This window comes from Electrona antarctica (genome assembly GCF_951216825.1).
Source record: "Electrona antarctica genome assembly, chromosome: 2".
Taxonomy (NCBI): Eukaryota; Metazoa; Chordata; class Actinopteri; order Myctophiformes; family Myctophidae; genus Electrona; species Electrona antarctica.
The window spans coordinates 22,177,855-22,196,560 of NC_136807.1; the positions used below are offsets into that span (position 1 = coordinate 22,177,855).

Sequence of the window (18,706 nt, forward strand, 5' to 3'; positions counted from 1 at the left end):
CTATACTATATTCACTTCTTGTTACACTTACACATAGACCTACTACACATTACATTCAGATTACTTCAGGAGACTCAAAAGTAATGTAAATATGTATGTAAATAATTCAAACGGACGGAAAAGTTATCGATTTAACATTTATTGCCCAGACTTCGATGACAGTGTTATATATTTTTACACCAATGATTGCCTTCTTAGTTTGTCTTTCTCTTTTTTACACTTTTGAAATGCTAGTAGCCACAGACTACAGAGCTTACTATAAAACAGTCACACACATAAGACAGTTACAATAGCGTTAAGTCTGTACACCTGTTACAATTTGATGAGTTGATCACATGCAGAAACAATTTGACAATGTGTCACTACTGTTATATAACTGAATGTGATGGGTTTTTTTTAATAAATATAATCTGACATTTTTTAAAGCTTTTGTTTACCAGTCTTTCACATCGTCATATTGGAGAGGAATGGTTAACCATTCCTATAAGCAACTCAGGGGAAGCTAGTGGCTTGCTGGCATTGCTAGATAGACACCAGCGTCTATTAAAACCAATGTAATACTGGCTTCATTGTGTGATTGGCTACATGGCATTAATTAATGCTCTGGCTAGCAATAATTTCAATGACAAATGTACACCTTTCTAAATGTAAAATGTTAAGGAATCCCATATAAGTAGCACCTGTGGGACCCAGACCTGAAGGATGGCAAGTAAGAAACTACACTAGATTGAGGACTACAGAATTCTACAAACTATAATTCAGTACATACTATTATTCACCAACATTCTGTTATACAATTATCCTATTAAATATGAAATATGAAGACATATCCTTTCAAATTGTTTAAGAATATTATTTAAAAAAAAAAACTAATCTGTGGTGCCTGGTGCCAGTTAGTGCACTAACCATATTCTCCCAATGAGTCCTGAGGGCCCAGGTTCGAATCCAACTACCATGTCTTGCATGTCTCTCCTCACTCTAGGTTTCCTGTCTCGCTACTATTATTATATTACTCTTATCTAAATAAAAAACAAATGTCCCCCAAAAATAATCTTTAGAAAATATTTAAAGGTTGTATCACAGCATCACATAGGTAACAGATTCCCTTTAGGTCGTAATCCATACGAGGTAAAAACACGTGTCATTATACATTTTGTGCATTAGGCTTCATCCTCAAGTGTGTATGTGCGTGTACATTGTGTGTGTGCATGCATGTCTGCAGGCTGCATAGTTTCTATTCTGATACCATAACATAATCATAATTGAGGCACATAGTGGTATGGGGCAGTTATGGTGTAAACTGTCCCTTATCAGTTTGCCCAAAAGGACTGTAGGTCTTTTAAAGGTGGTTGGACTATAGGTCTTTAAAGGTGAACTAAACAAAAGGGCCTGGCAATTACGTGGGTTTGCTGCCATCTAAAGTTTAAAAACCATCAAAGGGCTAGGTTGAACCATCAAAGGGCTAGGTTGAGCTGAACCATCAAAGGGCTAGGTTGAGCTTTAAAACCATCAAAGGGCTAGGTTGAGCTTTAAAACCATCAAAGGGCTAGGTTGAGCTGAACCATCAAAGGGCTAGGTTGAGCTGAACCATCAAAGGGCTAGGTTGAGATGAACCATCAAAGGGCTAGGTTGAGCTGAACCATCTAAGGGCTAGGTTGAGCTGAACCATCAAAGGGCTAGGTTGAGCTGAACCATCAAAGGGCTAGGTTGAGCTGAACTATCAAAGGGCTAGGTTTAAAACCATCAAAGGGCTAGGTTGAGCTGAACCATCAAAGGGCTAGGTTGAGCTGAACCATCAAAGGGCTAGGTTGAGCTGAACTATCAAAGGGCTAGGTTTAAAACCATCAAAGGGCTAGGTTTAGGTTGAGCTACAATGTGATCACAACAGTAGTCAGTATTGCTAACCTTTAGATCAGTGGTTCCCTAACTTGTTATACTGAAGTACCACCTCACAATATATTTGGCTCTCCAAGTACCACTATAATATATGTTAAAATGCAGGAGCATATACCTGCCCTTTTTGTTCCATTCCTAAGCCAATTATGCTGCTGCTCTGACAAAACCCTGTCTAATCGGCACAACTGCTGATATTTCTAATGTGATTAATCCGTTCTCAAACATTCTATTAATGGCTAGGTGTGCTGTCATGCTCATTTCAGCATGGCTGGATAGCCTATTTCAACCAATTGCTTGGTCAGAAGAACTACCTGTAGTAATATAAATATTTCATTCCACTTTTGTCTTTTTTGGGCAACTCACTCCTCTGTGTACCACCGGAGGGGGGCTCAAGTACCACCAGTGGTACTAGTACCAGTGGTTGGGAACCTCTGCTTTAGATGGCAGCAATCTCTCAGAATTGACACAAAAGTGGCTTAGGGTTTATTTCCCATTAAAATGCAGAGTACAGACAGGCCCCTTTTCCACTGGGGTTGAACCGTTCAGTTATTTTTTCCCCCGCCTAATATTGAACCAGTTCAGAGTGTTTCCACTGAAAATAAGTTGTTCAGAACCCTAAAAGTTGATTCAGGACTGGAACCAAACAAATGACGGCCGGTTCCGTGAAAGCACCAATGTTCCAAGAATGTAGAACGGAACCAATTCTAGAACCAAAGTTATTTTGGTGGAAAAGGGGCCACAGAGTACTCTGTTGTGTACCGGTTCACTCCTATGACAACAGTATATTATGACACCATAATATGGCAGTGTGTTCCCATGTCAACTCCAGGTTGACTCCACTGAAGAACAAAAACAAAAAACACCTACTTTCAACTTCTGGCCAGATTCTACCTTTTGGGTACTCTTGGAATGCAACAACTGTAAGTTAGTAAGTAAGTAAGCAAGCAACTACTGTATGTTGGCTCATTACACAGTTTGATATGGCATGACTAGTGAGCTGCATTGATTAAATCAATGTGAATGTGAAGTACAGGGTAAAAGGAGGAAGACGTCGGATTATATGTATAAAGGAGGGCACATTCAAGAGTATCCAGGTAGATATTCAGGTAGTTTGGCCAGTGTTCAGCCACAGAGGTTCATGTGTCATAAAAAAAAGGAACCTTATTTGTCATAATCATATAACAGCCACTGTAGGGCCCAGCAATATAAAGTGCATTATAAATGAAATAGCCTGCCATCTGAGAAATGTCATGTTTTCCTTTTTTCACAAACCAGGTTAAGAATTTTACAACAGTCACAGCAGTGGCTATGCTTATTACATTGAATATATATTTTTTGTTTTTAAACCTTCCAAGAAAAGAACTAGATGTGGTCAGGAACCGTTTCTAGCGCCTCCACTGGGTCTCTGTCAATATCCACATTCTGAAAGGCAGACAAAAACAGTGGTGACTAGTGTGTGTGTGTGTGTGTGTGTGTGTGTGTGTGTGTGTGTGTGTGTGTGCGCATGTACATGTGTGTGATCAAGTTTATTGGTAAGTGTAAGAAAACACAGTAAGAGTCAAAGTGAAAGGACATTATTAGTCCACAGCATTAACTTCTGGCACACTGTACACGGTGTGCACAGGAATAAAGACATCAGACTATAGGTCTTGGTTGCATATAAAAAGTCTTAATTAAAAGATTCGGGTCTGTAAATCGACTATAGGACTATCGTCCTATAGTCTGATCTCTTTATTCCTGTGTGCGTGTCCTTCTCTGCTCTCTGTAACTTGACTGCCGCACCAGTGAGAAAGGCACAGCTCAACTTGTGCAACCATTTCATTGTCTCCACCAGGCCGAAGGCATGGGGAGAGAGTATGTTTTGCACTCCGTCCGTGTGTGTGTCCGTCCGTCCGTGTGTGTGTCCGTCCTTCCGTCCGTCCGTTACCAGCTAATCTCCGGCACCGTTAACCCGGTCGATGCCAAACTTTGCACACACACTCCCTGGATGGCAACGATGAACCTCTGCCCCGCATTTTCCAGAACGGCCTGTTATAGCGCCACCATGAGGCAGCTTTTCACATTTTTACCTAGAACTGCACCGATCTGCGTGAAACGTTGCATGCACACTCCCTAGTGGCCAAGGACAAACCTTTGACCTGCAATTTCCGCATCTGCCTTTTATAGCGCCACCAGGAGGCTGACTTTTGTAAAACACCTTTTTTGATATTACTCCTCCAGATTCTGTCCACAAATCTCACAAATCGTTACACAGTATCTCTATGGTCATGTGCTCAAGTCGGATCTGTCCGATATTTCATATTCCATCCTAATTGGCTATAATTGGCTTTCACAGTTTGCAAGATTGCCCCGTTTTGAACAAAAGCCTCAAATCATGAACGCAGCATACAATTTACGTGAAATCTTTCACACATTTTCTTACTAGGCTGAGGAATATATCCCACCCTTTTCACATTGGCCTGTTATAGCGCCACCAACAGGTTGATTTTTGCAAAACACATTTTTGGAACAAAATGCCTCAAATCATCTAATTGCCATCAAAGGCTCCTAAACATTACTCCTAAACATTTTGCCAAACATCACACACACTCCTATCCTCCTGGTGGAGACCTGTGCCCGGAAGGGCACTTTTTCTAGTTTCATACTGGTCTGCTGTAAAATGAGAAGACCCGATATTCTATGTGCCAAATGATTAATTCTCAGTACATAACATTGGTTAGAAGTATCACTCACTTCTGGTTTGTCCCTGTGAGTGTTCACAGCTTCGACATGAAGGAAGACTGACTCTACTTTACAACCTGTGAGAGAACAAGGGAGAGGACATGAAAACCAACAGATCTGCCATGTAGCAATCCTTTAATTTCAAAGACCCCCAGTTAGGCCAAGGACGATACGCTTTCTATCTTTGGGACCGGAATCTAGACTGAAACTCCTCTGTTAATTTAACCGAGTGTGAACAAATGTTTCCCCATTTTATTTTCACACTCTTGTCGTTACAGATCTATAAGGGTCCATTTGGTTCTTAACTAGATATCAATCATTCAGCTGGGGACCCCCTGGAACCAATGCTCTAATCATGAGTTACATAAAAAATAAATAGACAAAGTGGCAGAAATAGAAGGTAATGAGACTGACCGTATGCGACTGGGGTGAGTTTCAATACTGTGTGCAGAGGACACTTCAGGTAGGGCAACTCATCTGCAGCATAGGGAGACACAGAGAAAATAAGAGTTGCATTCTATAATGCTGGACATAACTTTGAATCATAAATATTACTAATCTTCATAATTCGGTATATAAGCATGTTGTTATTAATGTTTAATAGATTCATCTGAGTATTAGCGTTATGTAATTTCAATATAACAGGTCACTTCTGTAGATTTTAGCAGGCATTCTAGACTAAAAGTCAAAACGAGAAAAAAAATAAAGAAAAATGGAAAACTATAATAACCTTGATGTGCAATTCTCAGTATAGTCTGAACAACACTGCAAATGAGGGTGACCTCAATGTCTTTCGAGAATAAATAAAGGTTTGAATGAGTGAATGGTCAGTGGGGCCCAAACCACACCTGCATAATGTAATGGGTAGCGGAGGTGTTTTAAGGATTTAGGTGGTGGCATAAGATATAGCCAGTTTAAAGCGGGAACTCCTCTCACACAATACTAAATCCCCAAATTAAGGGAAAAAGGGCCCCTGCCGCAAGATCGAGCCCAGAGAGCGTTCACCGTTTCAAAATCATGGCCAACAAGATGTGAATCAGAGGTTACAGGCCCCATCCACTTTAGACAAGTATTTTCCTTCTTAGAGAATAAACGGCCCACATCCAATAAAACAAAGGGTAATGGGTATTTAGTATTTACTGATCCCTAAAGGGACATTACTTTACTCCATTTGAACCAGCAGTGTGCTGCTCAGATGAGTGCACTGGGGGAATAATTAAAGACCAGCTTAAATGGCTTTTGTGACCATATCTTGATGTATTTAGCACATCAGTGAGCTGGATGCAATCCTACCTGGAGGGGAGAGAACAGATGGTGGAGGTGAATGGAACACTGTCCCCGCCTCTCCCAGTGAGCTGTGGCGTTCCACAAGGAAGCATACTAGGGCCTTTACTGTTCTTAATATATGTTAACGACTGCAACTTGTTCCTGTTCGCAGATGACTCGGCACTGCTAGTCTCGGACAGGAACAAACTGCAGGTTGAAAAGGCCCTCAGCTCTGAACTCGGTAGAATCTGCACCTGGCTCGCTGATAACAAACTGTCTTTACACCTGGGAAAAACTGAATCCATTCTCTTTGGATCTAATAGTAATCTCAGCAAGGCAAATGGCTTCTTGGTTAGAGTGGGTTATGTTATCACACGTAAAGATGAAATTACCTACCTAGGTTCCATCCTGGAGGCTAATCTTTCCGGTGATAAAATGGCCACCAACGTAATCAAAAAAGTCAACCAAAGAACAAGATTCCTTTACATGATCTCCTCACTGGTCAACAAAAACACCTTGAAGACCTTAACAGGAGCCCTCGTACAAGGTTTCTTTGACTATGCATGCACCTCCTGGTACCACAGCACCTCAAAGGCCCTTAATACTAGGCTCCAGACTTCCCAAAACAAACTTGTCAGGCTCCTACTTGGCCTCACCCCCCGAAACCCACCTCACCCCTGCCCACTTTGACAGGCTGGAATGGCTTAGGGTCGACGACAGAGTACAGCATCTTGCAATGGGTCTGGTCCACAAGATTTGATACACCACCAAGATACCAATGTACCTGTCTAGATACTTCCTTAATGTTAACGAAGTCCACACCCACAACACCAGAGGGAGTGCAACGAACCATGTACAACCCAGATTCGGCACAAACAAGGGACTAAATTATTTTCGCTCCTATGCCACCAAAATGTGGAACGCCCTACCAACAGTCATTAAGACATGTGAATCCCTTGACTCCTTCAAAACCGCTCTCAAAGGGCACCTATGGACGGCTGCAATTCGAAACTGGCCCCCGTAAAATCTGAATCCCCCCCACCGCCCCCCTTTTCCCTCACTGTATATGTTTCTTTTCCCTTTTTCCCTCCTTTATGATGAATTCCTGTTCTGTTCTTTGTCTATATATAAGTGTGTATTTGTACGTCTCTAAATGTTTTGATGAATTGAACATGGTGGACCCTCTTGTAAACAAGTGTAATGCTTAATTGGGTCGTCCACTCACAGTTAACAGTCTTTGTATTGAGTTTGTGCTTGAAATGTACTGTAATTCTGCAAACTGTTAATAAATATTTCAATCAATCAATCCATTTCCCAGTGAAACAGGAGCTGGCTGTGTCTCAGCCAATCACAGTGATGAGGGTGGAGGGGGTGGGTCGGTCGCTGAATCAGTCAGCAACACGTTCAGATGAAAATCCCTTCTCCCTGAAGACTGTATAAAGATTGGACTTTGAGACTTTTGATATACAAAATGCACACATGAAATCTTCGATTATGACCCTGGATATACTCCAAAAGTGTGAAAAACCTATTCTATCTATTCTATCCTATGCTCTATCTACTGAACTACTGATGCCACCGAGTTTAATCCTTCAATCTTTGTACTTTACATACTGTAGGAATGTCGCCTAACTCACATCAAAGCTCTTTAAATGGTTACACATGACAAATCTCGACCCAAATTGTAATTTGGGTCTCAATTTCTTTAATTAAAATAAAAAAGAATGTGAAACACGATGACACTTGAGATGTATAATCCGTCTCACCAGCGCTCTTGTCCAGGAAGTATGCAAGCAGACATCGCATGACAGCCTGATGACAGATGACTAAAACATTCTCCTGTCTTTCCAGTTCCATGATGACTGGCTCCAGGCGTTGGACCAGGTCTTCGTACGACTGGGGCACATACACAGAGTCAACACATACTGTACACATAGCATTGGAAACATATGCACAGTACACATACAGGCAGTCAGGCACACACACTAGGCATGTAACGATATATCGTATATCGATATTATATCCCGACGATATGTATCGAATTATTACAAATTATTATCGATTTTCTTTAGGGGGGCTAGTGTGTGATATGAAATGTGAGCTGTAATCATATTCCATCATATTCACGTGCTTTTGGAGAGAAATGAGAGACTCCATGCAGTCACTTTCAGTAGTAGAGGCCTGCAGAGGGGAGCTGTATGTGTCGTTATTGATGCTCATTAATACATCAAAGAAGGCAATTATGTTTCTGCACTGTCAAATAGGTCTACATCTATCCTAGAAAAGAAAAGAAGAAACTCGAGCTAGGTTTAAACATGAAAGCATGTTTACAGTTGTTGCACAGAAATTAAGTAATTTTACATGAAAAGTAATGCTACTTTTGCAATGTAGTTAAATAAAAATTGATTTTGGTCATTTGTCTGGAAAATAATTATGTTGTAAATACATATCGTATCGTGAGTTGAGTGTATCGTTACATGCCTAACACAGTACACACACTGTCAAATTCTAACAAATCTCTGTTACAGCCCTACTGGAAAAGCACCGTTTATAGCAGCACTCTTGTTCTGTGAGTATGCGTTTCTTCACCTCTCCCTTGGGATATCGGTAACGGTACTTGTCTTGGTCTCTCAATGCAAACTCCTCTGGGTAATTCTGTTGGATCTCCTCGTACATCATCTCTTCGCAGACCCCCTGAAAGAGCAGAGGAGAGCTGAATAATGTCTCTCTCACATTTAATAACTCTGGACACATATCACACAATTATGGCAAAATAAAAATTATGTGCACTGCAGGTTGTGCTCAAACATGTCCTACACCAGTGGTTCTCAACCTTTTCAGGCCGCGACCCCCCCAAATGTTGGAATTGTATCTAATTATTGAAAAGTCGTGTGATTTTTTGTGTCTTTTTTTAATATTTTGAAAATATACAGGTATATTATACCTATATATATACCCATATACCTTTTTAAATGTAGGAAACGGAAAAATATGTACTCGCAACCCATAAAAACAGTGTTCCAGGGGAAAGTCCTGAGAGAAATCATGGAACGCTAATGTGTACACTTACGTACACTACTAAGCCATTTACAATAAATGGCCCCCCAACATTTTCATAACTTGACTTTCTATAGACAAAAGTCACAAAACGTATATGAATGATAATACACATGTTACTGTAGCACTCACAGCATCTATCTCATTAAGGGCCTTCCACTGCTCATACTGGACCCCAAGGCCCTCTGCCGTCTGAATGGTCCTTTTCATATGGCTGGTCCACACCTTCAGGTCCGGGATGTTCTGGCCACGCATGTAAGAACCCAGTGCATTGGCATACTGAGAGAAGAAGAGACATACAGTACTATACATGTAAGTACCCAGTGCATTGGCATACTGAGAGAAGAAGAGACATACTGTACTATACATGTAAGTACCCAGTGCATTGGCATACTGAGAGAAGAAGAGACATACAGTACTATACATGTAAGTACCCAGTGCATTGGCATACTGAGAGAAGAAGAGACATACTGTACTATACATGTAAGTACCCAGTGCATTGGCATACTGAGAGAAGAAGAGACATACTGTACTATACACATCAAATATGACACAAAGGTACATAGCTATATCCAGGCATGTAGGCACTTGTTGGTATCCCCGATGAGTTTAATTACAGAAATTAATGTAGACAAAATGAATCACTATTTTAACAGTTTCCAGTTTAAATGCCATGCCATGTCATGCACCAAACATAGATGATCACAATGCGTTGCATCATGACACTATTTTCAGTATGTGACACCAATGCAAGTACAATGTAAACCCAGCTTTAGTTTACAGCATGTTCACGAGAGACAGCTACACAGCAACTTGGCGACATAATAGACAATACAGTCGCTGCCGGTGAGTGTAGGGTAATACAGCCTGCACTTTGTTGCCTTCTATTCGCACTCACCTGAACTGTGATGGAAATTAGTAAATTACTATAATACTACTACTATAATACTTTTGCTGGGCTTTTGTGCTGCAGTGCGACACGTGGCAATTATCTTATTCTGTGTGCCACTGCCAAAAGGAGAACAATCATTTATTTCTGTTGAGACCACGGTGCAACAAAGTAAGGATAGAACGGCTGGCTGTTAACCAGACACGGAGAAACTCTTCAGGTGTCAACACATGCTCTCAAATCAGATTAGTTCAAGTTTGAGACAAATATCAGTACAAACATTATTATTAGTAATACCTGAATATAACTTACCCACTGAGCAATAGTCGTCTATTAGATGTCTAAAAATGGGTTATAATTGGTCTAAAAATGAAAGTTTTTAGCGGTCTAAGCTTAGCCTAGATGTTGATTATCAGTTTTTTTTAAATGTCTATATATATACATTCTATATATAGATGTTGAAACAACGTTGTTTCAACTTCTAATAAAAACTTTCATTTATAACCGGCCATTTATACGTATATTAGACAAAAAACTGCTCAGTGGGTAAATTCACACACACACACACACACACACACACACACACACACACACACACACACACACACACACACACACACACACACACACACACACACACACACACACACACACACACACACACACACACACACACACACACACACACACACACACACACTTCTGACCTTGTGTCCGCCAGGTGACAGACCAGAGTCTCCCCCGATACGGCCTATGACGTTGAGTTCACTCTCTCCATGTCGGCTCAGGTAGATGGAGCGTGGCGTCACATGGATGTTCATCAGATAGTAGACGATCCTGCTCTGGATGTGGTCCTGAACCCGGTTCACCAGATATCTACTGCCCACGTTGAAGATCTTGATGTAGGACAAGTTCCTGCATGGAGAAAAGAAGAGAGTGTGGAGGAGTTAACACAGGACAAATATATATATAGATATATGTATCACATCGTTGCTGTCAGGCAGTATCCCCATATTTCAACTTTTTTTTCGTAAATTAACTTCCTCTTGCTACACTACAGTGTTACGTGTTCGGTTAAGTCTGCTGGTTATATAAATATTTAACCAATGAAAAGCATTAACAAATGCTTATGACGGATACATTGGAATACTGGAATATGTTTCCTGAAAGTATTTGTTTTGGACATGTTTTCGGTTTACACCCGACAATGATATACAGAAACTAGCAATTAATTTGTTGGATTTTCTGAGGGCTGCAACCAGAATGGTGGTCCCATGTTAATTATGTGTTATGATTATGTTATTCTTTATACCTACTCTTCTCATCTGGTCTAAATTAATCTACACTAATCTCATTTACTAAATCTCATCTCATTTACAGTAGTCTTCTGATCCATAGCCATCGGATCATACCTGTCCTTGTCATCATCTAGCGGGACATAGTTGACCTTGTAACATTCAATCCGCTTCAGGAAGTCAGTCACTGCTTCTTCCTTGTCACAGTCCACATAGTCTGGACTGCTCAGCTTCACTTGCTATGGGAACAGACACAGACAGACAGACAGACAGACAGACAGACAGACAGACAGACAGACAGACAGACAGACAGACAGACAGACAGACAGACAGACAGACAGACAGACAGACAGACAGACAGACAGACAGACAGACAGACAGACAGACAGACAGACAGACAGACAGACAGACAGACAGACGGACGGAAAGGAATATGAGGTCAGCTCATCAAGTCACCATATGTCCAGTCAGTCTACTTGGCTCTGGGCCAAAAAATAAATAATCTCCCGGTACACGTGACTTGGTAATATCAGATTTTGCTCTCAAGCAGATCTTGCTTAAAAATAGATGTCATGCAGCGATCTTGGAACCAGGTCTTGGACACAAACAGTATGTTCACAAACACGCACGCCTGTGCGCATGGGCACATGCATGAACACACATGCATGCACAGATGAACACTTACTTTTATATTCTCAGCAATGATTTCAGGATCGTCACATATTGATTCAACAAAGAACACCTGCAGAGGCAGGAGAGGAAGGATGAATGAATGAATGAGGGGAGACAAAATGATTCGAAAATGACAAAATTATGAGGAAATTACATTTGCATTATGATACTTTTTACAGTAATTTCACTCTCCGCTTTCAACTTCTAAAAACAACAGGTCAAAGAGCGCACAACGCACACACATGCACACATGCACACACACTGACCTTGTATCCGTTTCCTTGGGCAAAGCTGAGGATAAGCTCTCTACGTTCTGATGTAGTATTAGTGGCATCAAACACCTAATTAGGGGACAGAATAAGAGATATGATAATATATGATTTCTTCTCAATTAAGATTACCATACACAATGTTTCCCAAATGTGTAAGAACAAAAAATGATAGACATGCTTATTTCACACCAATATGATAGATAGCACATGATTGTATTGTGCTATTGTACTTAATGAAGCTATTCCTTAGACAAGGAGATTTCTTACAAATGAGAATTACTAAATGTTACTCAGAAAAAAAGAAAATAAGTGGTGCTTCGTGGGTCGTTTATGTACTAAATGTTACACTTGCTTGACGCCTTTACCTATTGGGCTCTCGATGCAGAGATCGTCTTTGGACTACTTTTTTAATATAAAATGTATAAATTGATTATGCTTCACAACACTGTTCTGTATGCGCTCTTAACACTCATGTTCTGGTGCGATGAAAAATACGGGGGAAAAATGGAAATGAAAAGTCCACTGGCTTATGCTGTCTATGGGAACGGAGTTTTTAGAATCCTAATATCTCGGATTCTTTTTCCAGGCTGCGTTTTGGATCAATCTACAAGTATTGATTCAGCCACCAGATGGCGGTGTCGGCGGCGAATGAGATAATAAGGTGTCTGTTTTACTCACCGCCACCTGGCCTTGCCCTCTGGTAAAGTAGGCACACACATCTTGTAGGGCAGTGATGGCACAAGCCCTGTAAAATAATGCATACGTTTTAACATGCAGTTTTACTTGGTTTCCCTCCAACAACACATTGTTGGTTCAGTTAATTCCCCAAAGACTACTGTAACTTTTGATTGCTTCATACTCAAATGTTTACGGCCTACATGTATGGCCTACATTTGAATAAAATTAACCCGAACCATAACCCTACAGCCTGCCAACATGTCATAGTCAGAAATGTATTCAAAATAAACTGTGTGATTTCTCCATACTTCCGTATTTTCATGGCCTCTTCGTTGTCTGCACTGAAGAACTCATAGTTGTTGTAGATACGTGTGGCATCTCTCCTGTACTGCCCAACATTGAATACTATCACAGGAAGAGGAAGTGACATCAGAAAAGCATATGATGAAGTCTTATTGTAAAGTGACCCCTGAAAATAAATGTATTTGATTTTTTGCTTGAGTTTCACTGTGTGTCTGAGAAGTTCCAAGTGCACTGTAGGCCAACCTCTAGTAGGAACTCCAATCCAGTTGAGATATCTTGTAAGCTTCTTGGAAATATAGGTCTTTCCCCGGGCTGGGAGACCCACCATTACTATCATGGTCGGGGAGTTAGTAAACTGTGGCACAGATGCTGAAACAGACACAGGCAAAAAGGGAGAGATTGAGAGATCAACAAAAAAGAAAGAAATTTGCATTTGATTCTGCCGTTGATGAAAGCAAGATAAATCAAATTTATATCACTTACTATTAGAGCACAACACATGCACACACATACACTCCAATGCAAAGACAGACACGGTCACAGCCTTGACCTCTGGGGTGAATGACCCTCAGGTCCCCTACACTAAGGGACACTGTGTTCCCACTTCCACGTAACAGTTTCAAAAACCTCACACTTGAGCAAACAGGCCCCAAAACGGTGTGAAACTAAACTGCCCTACATTCAAACGCATCCAAATCAAAATGACATATACTGTATTACAAGTATCAACATGTCAGATGTGTGTCTGTGTGTGCATATCTGTATTAATACTCACAGCCTCTCCGTCGACTCAGCTTGCTGTTCATCCATGGAACCCAGATCTTTTGTAGGGGATTCTGAGTCAGTTGCGTTTCATTCTTGGACATGGCTGGAAGAACTGCACTCGTGTGTGAGGGGGTTGGTCTGTGTGGTGTGAGTATGTCTGTGACAGATTGAACACGAGAGCGAAACAAAAAGTGTCGCCCAGGTAGGTGAGTGTGTGTGAGTATGTGATTTAGAACTTTTTCAGACAGTGAAAAGGGGGAGGAGCGTTCACTTATGCATGTATGTGTCTGTCGACATACCAGAACTCCGGCTCAGGATTAGACGTTTCCAATTTGACAGGCAAGCTGTCACTCATGGTCATCACAGGTCGGTGACAAGTTCGACAACCTCATTGTGTGCAGTCCACAGTACAAGCTTTTCAACCGGAAAGGCAGGACGGCATAGGAAGCCCACTCCAGTTGACCCATGAATCTTAATGGAGTTCCTTATCAAGAACAATCCCAAGGAATGCCATTGTTTTAAATTGATATAGTATAATGGAAATAACGGTGATGGGTCGCACACACCAAGAACACATCCAGCCTTCATCAGTGGATAGTCGAAACGTTTGTCTATTATTCACTATGCAAGAATAAAAACTAAAGCAGTTCTTGGTGTGTGTGCGACCCATCACCGTTATTTCCATTGCATGATTTGAACGGGTAACGCACCATGAGTCAGAGCGCGGTGGTCACAAAGAAAATAAATTAATACAGTATACATAGGGGATTCACTATCGTTGTTGTTGATGACCTAGATATTTATAGGTGAAGTCCCATTGAGATACAAGATCTCTTTTCTGAGGGATACCTGTGGAGCAGTGTTGCATCACAACAAGAAGGTCCCAGGTCCCATTACATGTTCTCCCTGTGCCTGTCTGGCATGCATGCTAAAGATGCTGCCATTAGAACTGGAGTTAGTGCCTGGCTGCTGTACTGTGGCAAATGCAGAGGACACATTTCCCCTATGGTGGATTATAAATAATAAAGCAATCTGTGGGAATCATTATCACATGGACCACATACAGTAGCTACATGCAACACAAGGGGAGCGAGAAAGGGTAGTATAGAAAACCCTAAATCTGAATCTACACACTCATGTCTGTAACACACAGAGTGCAGGCCTACAAATGGAACCAGACCGGACCCCCCCCCCCCCCCCCTCCCCCCCCCCCCCCCCCCCCCATTTGTGCACAGAGTTATGCTTATGGGGGGGGGGGGGGTCTTTGAAATTAAAAAGTTTGACGGGTTTAATGCAAGCATTATAATGAGTCAAGTCTCACTCTGTCATGCTGGATTTCATGCAATGTGGCCGCTATTGTGGCTTGTACGACGCTCAAATCCATCCAGATATTGCCACCTCACCTGTGCTCTCACACCGGATTCGCAGCCAGACAGGTCCCCAGACCGGTGCCGACGGTCTCTTATTTTGCTCCATTCTTTTGCCCGCACACACGGACGACAGACACCGGGACGTGTGTGACACAAGGAGGGCGTTCGCTTCGCACACTCTTTCTGCCCCACACACAGTCCACTACAGAAACACCGTGCAGTGTTGCCGTTTGCTTCCTCCCCAAATGACACCCGATACCCCAACTTCAGAAAGCTGTTGCAGCCAACAACAAGGACTTGCGAGATGGACACTTGAGACAGAGTGACAGTCAGATTGATAAATAGGTCGACACACAAAGAAAGAGAGATATTATATTGCACTCATCCCACATCATGTGTGTGAATGCCACACATGGGGCATGGGCTTTGATCTTTGCAGCACCACACTGGGTTGAGTTCAAAATCGCCCAAGTCCCCCGGCCCGTAATATGCATAATGCACAAGCACAAGCACACACACACACACACACACACACACTCACACTCACACTCACACTCACACTCACACTCACACTCACCCTCTCCCTCTCCCTCTCCCTCTCCCTCTCCCTCTCTCTCTCTCTCTCACACACACACACACACACACACACGACAAGCCTGGGGAGCTCTGTGGACTGTGGGCCGCCTGTTTGTCAAACTGGACAAGGTCAAAGTCAGCAGTCACAGTAACACCATTGTGGGTATGATAATATGTTGGTATTCTTAATCTACACACAAATGAAATAAGTACAAGATTCAAGAACGGTTGTGTACAGGCACAGCGTGTCACTCACTCCTCAGTCTTCAGTACACATCCCATAGTCCGGAGGGGCACTGTTAATGTCTAGCCGTCTAGCTAGGATTTTCTAGGAGTTGACAACTAGCTTACTCGTAAATATAAATTTAAACCATAGCTAAATATGTAGTTTCGTTAAGAGAGTTTTTTATAAAACACAACCGTCCGTCTGCGTCTGGTATAAACGGTATCTCGCTCTCGATTTCAAATTATGGACAGTCTGTCTCCCTGGCGACAACTGAGTACTATAGCCAATCGCAATGCGGCCGTCCCTCCGGACTATGGGATGAAGACTCTACCTTCACTTGACACTTACCGTGTGGTCGCTGGAAACGGGCAGTCCTCCCCGTCCCCGCGTCCCTCTGCTGCGGCTCGGCCACGTCTTGCGCAACAGCCGCTCGGTTCATCATCATCATCACAGTGCAAAATGTATCCTCCTGATTCCTGGGCAGTGGGTGTGCGCGTCGTTGCTCCGTTGATTGGTGTGTTGCGACGGACGCTTGCTTTGTGTCGCTGTCGGTCGGCAAGCCCCTCAAACAATATAATCACAGTTATCACACCACTCCGCTTTTTCCTCCGTTTTTAGTATTCCATCGACAGGCTGGTCACCCACCGACTATACGCTACGTCACGACAATTTGCACAAGACCTTAACCCCTCACTACCGAATTGCATTCCGTGCTTTGCAGATTGCAAGGCAAGAACACGGTGTCTCAGTTAGGACGCATGGAAACTGGTCCCATAACCCACCACGCCTCCTCTGTAGTGAATGAGGATGAAGAAGAGTGAGTGGATGTCTGGACTGGATGTGTTGTAGTATCCACACAGTCCACACACATCACCCCAGAAGCCAGAAGGTCAATTAAAGGTTGGCTGAGAGGACTTGCTACTAAGCTACTGCGTCTGCATAGCCAAAGTAGGAGTGAATTACAATGAGAACTTTCCTGTCCCACTGCATTCCACCAATCAACATTCAGCTCTATCTCTCCTTCATTCATGCACAAACCCACAGACATGATCACAGACGCCTATCAGATTTATTGGTTATGCCCTTAAAACAAGGCTCCAGACATCCCATAACAAACTCAGTCAGACTACTATTTGGCCTCTATCCCTGAACCCACCTCACCCCTGCCCATTTTGACAGGCTGGAAGGGCCTAGGGTTGACGACAGAGTACAGCATCTTGCAATGGGTCTGGTCCACAAGATTCGCTACACCACTAAGATACCCATGCCATGTACCTGTCTAAATACTTCCTTGACCTTAATATCAATGAAGTGACAAGTCCACACCCACAACACCAGAGGGAGTTCAACAAACCATGTGCAACCCAGATTCAAGGGACTAAATGAATTCTCCCCTAATGTGGAACGCCCTAACAGTCATTAAGACATGTGAATCCCTTGACTCCTTCAAAATTGCTCTCAAAGGGCACCTATTTCCCCCCCCTTTTTACCTCCTTATATGATGATTTCCTGTTTTTGTTTATAGAAGTGTATATTTGTACGTCTCTAAATGTTCGGATGAATTGAAAATGGTGGACCCTATTATAAACAAGTGTAATGCTTTGTGGTGTTGTCCACAGTAACAGTTTTTGTATTGAGTTGTGCTTTCGTTTGAAATGTACAGTACCTATTCTGCATACAGAAACGGAATTTTCAGGCAGTCTGTGCATGCTCATGCAGACATAATACTCTTAAATACACAAATTGGCATCACCAAATACCAAAAAAAGGAGAAAGCATGATTAGGATATGCGTAGTCCATGTTTATTTATTAGTTGACTGTGCAGGGTTAGTAGTTTAGATACGGTACAGCGCACAATGCAACAAGCAGGTACAATATCAGCACACCCCTGTATCTCAGTATACAACACCCTGCCAGCCCACCCAGCAGCACGTACATGTAAGTACGTGTATTTGCGTATGTGTGCGTGTGAGTGTGTGTGACTACAGTCTGTTCCCTCTCTCTCCCATCACACTCACGCACACACCCACACAAGCCCTAGTTTCCGTGTCACCTCTAGTGTAATCTCATATGTCCCTGCTACTTCAGATGTGATTTATAGAGGTCTATTGTCACCAAAGTGGATTATTAACCATGTTATTGATTGTATCATCACCACTGACAACACCAATCACATTGTCTGTACTGATAAGTTATGATAACACAGATGTATTTGTTAGTATCATTATTTATACCTAAAGTATTTCCCCCCCTTTTTTTGTTACTGTTTTCTATGCCATTTTTACCCCAGCGCGCTTATAGTTATAAAAGAAGGCTGCGACAGATAGACAGACAGATAACCAGACATACAGGCAGACGCTTGGACATATACAGTCAGCATCAGTTTAAGAGCATAGAGGCAGCGGGAGGGGCAGCACAGAGGAGCTGGGGCGTGCCTGTCATATTAATAAAGGCAATAAAATGTGAAAACCGCAAAACATGATGTGGAGGGGTATTCTAGTGTAAATGTTCGCATATGTATTCATTAGTTTACTGTGTTTGGCTTGGCACTGGACATCCCCAAAACTTGAAGATTAGTCACATAAGTCATACACACCAAAGACGTGCCAGTTTCCACCCTGTGACATAAAGTGGTAGTAACATGAGTCAACGTGGGTTGTCTTACAGGAGTCGATATCGCCTCCTCAGACAGCTTCCTCTAGTCCTCCTCTGCCCACCC

The 18,706-nt window shown here is 42.3% G+C and overlaps 1 protein-coding gene across 6 annotated transcripts; it reads right to left on the bottom strand.

Moving 5' to 3' along the window:
* Positions 1-123: 123 nt before the first annotated feature.
* On the bottom strand, positions 124-16,832 carry LOC306916449 (6-phosphofructo-2-kinase/fructose-2,6-bisphosphatase-like). Of its 6 annotated transcripts, none has more exons than XM_079494304.1 (15): positions 16,335-16,832; positions 13,825-13,971; positions 13,293-13,418; positions 13,055-13,151; positions 12,747-12,813; positions 12,063-12,137; positions 11,810-11,866; positions 11,242-11,363; positions 10,537-10,744; positions 9,073-9,219; positions 8,473-8,577; positions 7,650-7,779; positions 5,032-5,094; positions 4,630-4,694; positions 124-3,318 (listed from the first exon to the last, which is right to left on the bottom strand). In XM_079494304.1, the coding sequence occupies exons 1-15, from the start codon at positions 16,432-16,434 to the stop codon at positions 3,259-3,261; spliced, it is 1,569 nt and encodes a 522-aa protein (XP_079350430.1). In that variant the 5' UTR covers positions 16,435-16,832; the 3' UTR covers positions 124-3,258. The 6 variants fall into 6 exon arrangements, with proteins under 6 accessions (XP_079350430.1, XP_079350433.1, XP_079350431.1 ...); XM_079494307.1 differs by lacking the exon at positions 16,335-16,832 and adding an exon at positions 16,017-16,323; XM_079494305.1 differs by lacking the exon at positions 16,335-16,832 and adding an exon at positions 15,218-15,672.
* Positions 16,833-18,706: the final 1,874 nt, after the last annotated feature.

Excerpts from the sequence above, each read along its gene's own strand:
- LOC306916449 (XM_079494304.1), bottom strand. The coding sequence starts at position 16,434 with ATGATGATGATGAACCGAGCGGCTGTTGCGCAAGACGTGGCCGAGCCG. Across the intron at positions 7,780-8,472 it reads ACCGATATCCCAAGGGAGAG|TCGTACGAAGACCTGGTCCA; the intron begins GTGAAGAAACGC and ends TATGTGCCCCAG. Across the intron at positions 4,695-5,031 it reads ACTCACCCCAGTCGCATACG|GTTGTAAAGTAGAGTCAGTC; the intron begins GTCAGTCTCATT and ends GTTCTCTCACAG.